Consider the following 7,407-nt stretch of genomic DNA (forward strand, 5'->3'; position numbering starts at 1 on the left):
ACGAAAAACATCACGCCCTTCACATTTCCCCTTTGAAATATAGACAACTCTGGTTAGTGGTTTTTCAATGTCCAAATTTATCCTGATGCGCAAGTAATCCCGCCACCCCTTTGTGTCATCATCAGGCTCCACCCATAATGTTTCACCAATTTTATTTCCTAGTTGGCGACCAATATTCTCAGTCCTAAAAGCTGTCGGTAGATCATAAATGCGAACCCACATTACCAATTTTTTGAAATTTACTGTTGAAGGTTTTGTAATTCCATCATATTCTTTTAACATGACAACATTCCCTCTAAAAAACCAAGGCCCTTCATTCATTACCTTTTGCCAATCCCCTAAGCAGGTGAACTGGAACACGAATAAGTTCTCCTCTATGGCTTTAAAGCTCACATCATTTGCTAAACTCCAGGCATACTTCATATTAGCTAGGAATGCAGAGTGACTAAAAGTTTTGAGGGAATGAACCTTTGCCAATGCTGTCCATCGAGCTCCTCCTTTCAAATCCTCAAGGTCTTCTTCCAAAACAATTTCTTGGTCTTCATCTTCTCGTATCTCCAAATGCTGAAGCAGAGCATCCAATTCCTGCTCTATCTTCAGTCCAGATTGCAAAGGCGAGTTGGATTTGGCCATCTCCTATGCCTATTCAGACCAACATCGAAAAACACCACTGGTACCCCAAATTGCAACCAAGGCCGAGAAACAAACCCAATGTTTGTCCTTTTACCAGCCGGAATTGCAGTAGGAATACTAGCAGCTATGCGAATCTGATTAGGCACGGGAAAATTGAAGAATCTCACGCTAGAATTAGCGGGAGTAGAAGAACCCTAGGAGCACTGTAGCGCACCTAGGGGAATCGGCTCTAATAGCGTCCGGATGGAATGGCCGCTCCGCTGGCAGCTCGAGGATGAGCACTTTTCGTGGCAGCCCAAGCTGGAGAACTGGACCAGACACTGCAGAGAATGTCGGGCCAGATGGGCCTCTTCTCCGCCTCGGCCTTGACCCATCCTGTTTTTGCCGGCTGGCTGGCGGCGTCCCCGCCGCCCGCGCGGCGACCCGATAATTTGCAGTGGCTCTGTGGCTGGATGGCGCGCAACCCGCTGGTCCCCCCGGTCCAGCCGAGTTCGCGGCCGCTGCTGCAGCAGCAGCCTCCTGGTGCCCCGCCGTCCCCGTGACTCCGCTGCACCCTGCCTGCGACGGCCACGGCCACGTCCTGCCGCCGCGGGAACCAGAGGCGCCTTTTCACGTGCACGGCGGCGCACGCCAGGCCAGGCCAGCAAAACGCGGCTGCTTTCGGCGCCGCGCCCTGGCTGCTCGAGTGGCCACCGGTCTCGCTTGGCGGCTTGGTCGGTTCGCGGCGCTGGCGCCCATGCCATGCCGGCTGCCGCCCTCCCTTGTCGGTGGCTACCAGCACGCACCAGCTGCCTGCCGCCGGCCACCCGGCCCCCCCTCTAGTCCACTGTCCACATGCCCCCGTACTCCACTTCAGAAACCAGTCAACGAGCACAGCCCACAGACAGCCACCCACCGCAAACAGGGCAAATTCATCACGGAGCACAACAGCCAGCGGACACATTTCCAATCTTTCCTTCTTTCAAAAACGTCAAGAATCAGCAGCAAAAGGGGGAGGTTTCTATACGATTCCACAGAAGCAAAAACACACCTAAGTAATCTGTTCTTACAACACAGGAGGCGGATCACATTTTCCGCTAACAAAGAATCAACCCCTAAGTAACCAATCATCTGTTCTTTGCTAATGTACCAACTGACTGTGGGGGCATGGAATGTGCATGATATATGTAACTTAAACTTTAATTTACGCAACAAACAATCGCCGCCATCCTCCTGCTCCGGCGGCCGCCAGCGGATCAATCCGGTGCGGGTTCCTCGGATGAATGAATGGGGAATGTTGAAGAAGAGCTGCACAGGGATATCACGGCCTCGCCGCCATGGAACAGAAGGAGCGCCGGAAGGAGGGGAGGATCTGTGTTTCTATCTACAGGAAAGAATTCCAAAAAATTCAGGGCGTAATTCGCCTGCGCCAGGAGGGGTCTTCCTCTTTCTTCCTCAGTTGCAGTCCAGGCCGCACTCCTCCAGGAGGGGGCCGTCGCTCTTGGCGAGGAACGGGTCGATGCGCACCCACAGGAGCGAGAAGATGGAGGCCAGCAGGATGGACCAGACGATGACGATCGTCGGCGTCCGGTTCTGCCTCCCCACCAGACCCTTGAGGAACGGGTACAGGTGGACGATCACCCAGAACGCGAAGAAGAGCTTCCCGAACAGGGGGCCCCACGACTCGTACCCGTTGTTGATCGCGTTGGAGATCCCGGCCACGACCCCGATGAAGTTCAGCAGGAGAAGCGTCGTCGGCGGGATCAGCAGGGTCGTCCATTTGAAGGTGTACAGCTCCGAGAACTCCTCGTCGTCCCCGCCCTTCGATGTCACGGTGAAGCTGGTGTCGATACCGGCGAGGACCTTCAGGAGGCCTTGGAACACGGCGAAGAGATGTGAGGAAACACCTCCAATGACCCAGAATTGCTCGTTTCTCCACCAGTCGTCGATGGCCACACCACTCCATCTCATTTCAAGTATGCCGGTGATAAAGATGCAGATGAAAAGCGCCATGAACCAGATACTGGCAGCATTGGTAAGCTGCAATTCGAAATAATAACGACGGTAAGATTCATGAATAAATCCATAATATTTCATTGTTTTTGTCAGTAAATAGTTTTTCTTACCTCTGGTGTGATAAATTTCCCCGTGAGCAAGCATATGGCAGGCAATGTGCAGTAAGCCAACAGCGGAATGGATGTCCAGGGGTATACGATAGAGTTAATATAAGAGAACCTCTCCAAAAATTTTAGCCCACCACCATACCCATACCAAAGTGGGCAGTGCTTGCTGAAGAAAATTTCAACAGATCCAAGAGCCCACCGAAGGACCTGGTGAAGACGATCAGAAAGATTCAGAGGTGCAGAACCTTTGAATGCAGGCCTCTTTGGGATGCAGTAAATAGACCGCCAACCATGGCAGTGCATCTTAAATCCAGTCAAGATATCTTCTGTAATTGATCCATAAATCCAGCCAATCTGCAAGAGACCATGATCAAGTTAGCAAAATATATCTTCGGTAGAGCAGTCACAGGCCTTTGAATCAGGTTATCTGTAATATACCTCTTTCCCCCAGTCAGTCTTGTCTTCATAACCGCAGCTGATAACATGTATAGCTTCCTTCAGTAGAGAAGCTGGACTTGCATCCTTCAAGGTCCCACCATTCTCAAGAAGTGTTGATGCAACAAATACAGAAGATTGCCCAAACTTCTTTTCGAGCTTCTGATGATTTACAATTCCAGCCTTCTCAACGTCAGCACCTGGTGAACAGTGAAATATTATTCCCAAGTGTCGAACAAAAATACAAATGCTTTCGTCCTTTAAAACAACAGTTAGCCAAGGTATGAAGGTAATATGAAATGGTTGTACAAAAAGCACTATCCTGGTTTTCAAAAATCTAAGGACACACATTTGGACTTTAACAGTGCTGTCAACAGTTATGTTCGAAAGGTTGGCAATACCTGGAACACCTTCCTCAATTTCACCCAGGGCGTATGCAGGAGATGGATTTTCTGCTTTCTTGAAAAATAATCTTTTCTTCTTCTCCGTTTTTGGTTTTGTAGTCTTCTTCTTACTCTTGTTTCTGCAGCAGAAGCAAGAGAGGCACCACTTGGGCCAGCAATTGCAAGTTCTTGATGGTGGCTTCTTGGTTTTCGGAGCATCATAACCATACAGTGCCTGCCGTCTAAAGACACATCCAGTACCCACATAGATGGGTCCTTGAATACCATCCAGACCTTTCATGTTGATCTGTATGATGCAAATGTTAGAAAACCTATGTGGTGATAATGACAACATGGATAGCTTAACAAGTTCGGGAAACTGAATCTTACATCAAAGAAGACAACGTTCCTGTTAGCGTATCGATCATGCCGGTCAATACCATCAAACCTCTGAGGGAACTGCACGTAGCACACTTTCTTCCCCACCAAAGGATCCATCATGAAACACATAGCCTCTTTTATGGCCTTGCTATTGTTGATGTAGTGATCACAGTCCAAGTTCAATAGGTATGGAGCATTTGATAAGACAGCAGAGACACGAACCTATTGGTTAACAAAATAGAAAGACAACATCAATCATGTGCTGCTATTAGGTTACAAGAAGAATCACAGAAGACATCAAGTTGAGAGCTTTTACCAGTGCATTCATGGCACCAGCCTTCTTATGATGGTTATAGCCTGGCCTCTTTTCTCTCGAGACATAAACGAGGCGAGGCAGCTCATTTCCTTCCACATCATGACCACCGCTTTGGCCAAGGAATACCTATTGACACATAATTTTGAGCATTTTGAAGTGAAGTAAGTAGAGCGATTTTCGGTTCAAAAAGAAAAACAAAGAGAGAAGTAGGACGATGACAATGACAAAATGCACCAGCGTTTAGTATAAAACCAAGGACTATAAAGGCCTACCTGAATCATTCCAGGATGATCGCGTACATTGTTTCCAGGCCAGGGGCTTCCATCCTGCATTGTCCATCCTTCCTCGGGAACCTTTTGGGCTTTCGCAACCAAGGCATTGATTCTTACCTTGAATTCCTCATATTCCCTCTGAATGAAAAATTAAGGTCGTGTAACTAACCTACTCATACAAATTAAGAAATTGCACAGAAAAGCAAAACGACACAGGCTAAACACTGTACCTTCATTGCCCTCCTGTCCCTAACAAAGGATGCGGCAACCTTGTCTTTCAGGTAGTCTATCTTCTGTTGGAAGTACCACTCAGGAGCACGAGGCTCAATATTAAACTTTTTGCAGAAAGGAACCCATTTCTTTGCAAATTCGGATGTTTCAGACAGTGCTTCAAATGTAAGCATTGCAGCACCATCATCAGAAACATAGCAGGAGACCTTCTCAACTGGATAATCAACAGCAAGGATGGAAAGGACAGTGTTTGCTGTGACCAAGGGAGGCTCCTTTGAGGGATCAACCGTACTGACAAAGAAGTCAACTGGAGCAAGTTGAGAGGGTCGGCCTTCCTTGTCAAATCTGTACAGACAAGCAATGGACCTCTTAGCTTTAGAACTTCAGAAAGAAGATAGGGCAAGCATTTATTTGATTCACCATGTAACCAACCTTAGTGACAAACGGTCCAGGTAAGTCTCTCTTTCAATTGGAAGCCACTTTGGGAACTGATCAAGAATCCAGGACATGGCAAACCAGATTTCACAGATTACAGATATGAGCCATAAAGCAAATGCATCATTCACCGGATGCATCACACGGTAGTGGAAGAAGAACCCCAAAACCACCAACCGGATAACGATAATCATCCTGTAGGGGTTAATTCGGCTTGACGGTATCGGAACTTTTCTGGACAATGGCTGTCTTGCTTCATCCATTCTGGTCAAGAAATTTACAGAACACTTTAGGGACATGGGCTAGTAACGCTCAATGAAAAGAAAGAGCAAAGATTTCGTTAACAAATACTACATTGCATATTATATGTTGAAAGATTTGAGACCTTAGGATATAACGTGAAATTATCTACACCAGCATGTAGGTTTCTATGAATATACAGCTACCAGAATGATAGAATGGAGCAAAGAATACATCGCATGAATAATTCCATATAGGTGCTCTACCATCTTATTCTACAAGCATTCCGGATTCTCTCCAGCTATCTGGCTGTGCAGCATCTACCAAGTAAATAACAAAGCTACAAACTTGCCTGCAGATTTTCAGAAATGTTGTGATTAAAAGCCCTTTACTGCATTATGAAAATGGATATCACGTTTATGCGTGTTTAGCTGGAGATTTGCTGTTTAATAATGACTGGCGTTGTGCAGTTAAGTAGGACACATTTAGTGCAAGCAGCTACCATCCGCTAACTTCTGTACTACTAGTAATAATACCAATTATAGTGCACCGTCAGCGCCGAAAGAAGAGTAATCAAAGCAGCAGGAAGCTAGCGGTCAACAGGCAAGCGTGGACGAGCACAGCACATACAGCGGCAGATCTGCATCGTCGCCGTCCCAATCACCGCCGCCGTCGCTCCTGGCGTGCTGCAGGCTCTCCTGGTTCTTCTTCCAGCGCTCCATCCGGTCGCTCCAGGCCACGCTGCCGTAGCCGTAGGCGGCCAGATCCTTGGACGGGTCCATGGATCTCGGTTGCACTGCGCAAGCAGCCAAGCAATTACTCTGGTGTTGGCATTGCCAGATTCCAGCAATGGATTTGGATTGGGGGGGGGGGGGGGGGGGTCACGCACCTGGAAGGCTCGGATCTGCGAAGGGGAGCGGGTGGATCCTCTTGCCCCCGCCGCCGCCGCCGCCCATGTAGGACGGCACGAGCGCGTGCTGCTCCGGCGGGATGTCGTCGACCTGTCACGCATGGCGAGCACAACCGGATTCAATTTCGGCCGATGATCCAAAGCAAAGCAATGCGCGCAGCAGAAGCAGCAGCAGCAGCAGGAGGAGCCGAATCCACCGTACCATCTGGCCGTTGGTGAGGAGCGGGACGCCGGGGGCGGCGCCGAAGCCGGCGGCCGGGTGGTGCGCGTCGCCGCGGCCGTAGCTCATGTGCGCCCGCAGCATGGACGCGGCGATGTCCCGGGGGTCGCCGCCGCCGTCCCCGCCCTCCTCCCCGCCGTGGCGCAGGCCGAACTCGCCCTCGAGGTCGTCGACGCCGTCCTCGTCCTCGTCGCCGGCGACGCGGGGGCACCCTTTCAGGCGCCTGTACCGCGTCCGGCACTGCGGGCACGCCTGCGAGCCCTCGCGGCGCTCGTACTCGTAGCAGGCGCGGCAGACCGGGAAGGCGCACTCGTTGCAGGCCACGAAGGGCTCCCCGTCGAAGCCCACCCCGACGTCGTCCCCGCATATCTGGCACGGCGCCTCCGCCGCCAGCCGCGCCGCCGCCCCGGGGCCCCCGCCGCCGGGCTCGCGGCGGATCACCACCAGCTCGTTCCGGTTGTGCGAGCCGGCCACCAGCCCCGCGCTCGCCTCCATCGCCGCCGGACCTCGTTTCCCGGCGGAGAAAGAATGCGTGTGCCCCTCGCGGCGCCGGCCCGCTCACATGCGCCGGCTGTGCGCTGCGCTGCTGCTCGGGTGTGAGCTGCCGAGCTGTGGCCTGTGGGGAGGGAGGTGGTGGGTGGCGTGGAGGTATAATAATGGGCGCGCCGCGCCGCGTTGGTGTGGTGCCGGTGCGTTGCTTGCCGGGCGAGCAGAGCAGCGCAGCGCAACCACCGCGTCGGTCGCTCGCTCGCTGCTACCAGCTAGCTCGGGCCTGCCTGATTAGCGTGGTGGTGGTCCTGTGCTACGTCACTGAATCTCAATCCGTGGTGCCCGCCGGGGTTTCTTTGC

The 7,407-nt window shown here is 51.4% G+C and overlaps 1 protein-coding gene across 1 annotated transcript; it reads right to left on the bottom strand.

Moving 5' to 3' along the window:
• Positions 1-1,610: 1,610 nt before the first annotated feature.
• On the bottom strand, positions 1,611-7,175 carry LOC120666267 (probable cellulose synthase A catalytic subunit 6 [UDP-forming]). Its single transcript, XM_039946075.1, has 12 exons — positions 6,541-7,175; positions 6,318-6,429; positions 6,059-6,224; positions 5,186-5,452; positions 4,753-5,098; positions 4,523-4,660; positions 4,251-4,376; positions 3,944-4,156; positions 3,572-3,860; positions 3,174-3,370; positions 2,739-3,089; positions 1,611-2,652 (listed from the first exon to the last, which is right to left on the bottom strand). Exons 1-12 carry the CDS (start codon positions 7,051-7,053, stop codon positions 2,068-2,070), a joined length of 3,303 nt encoding a protein of 1,100 aa, XP_039802009.1. The 5' UTR covers positions 7,054-7,175; the 3' UTR covers positions 1,611-2,067.
• Between the last annotated feature and the right edge of the window lie 232 nt (positions 7,176-7,407).

The sequence above is a fragment of the Panicum virgatum genome, chromosome 2K (genome assembly GCF_016808335.1).
Source record: "Panicum virgatum strain AP13 chromosome 2K, P.virgatum_v5, whole genome shotgun sequence".
Classification (NCBI taxonomy): Eukaryota; Viridiplantae; Streptophyta; class Magnoliopsida; order Poales; family Poaceae; genus Panicum; species Panicum virgatum.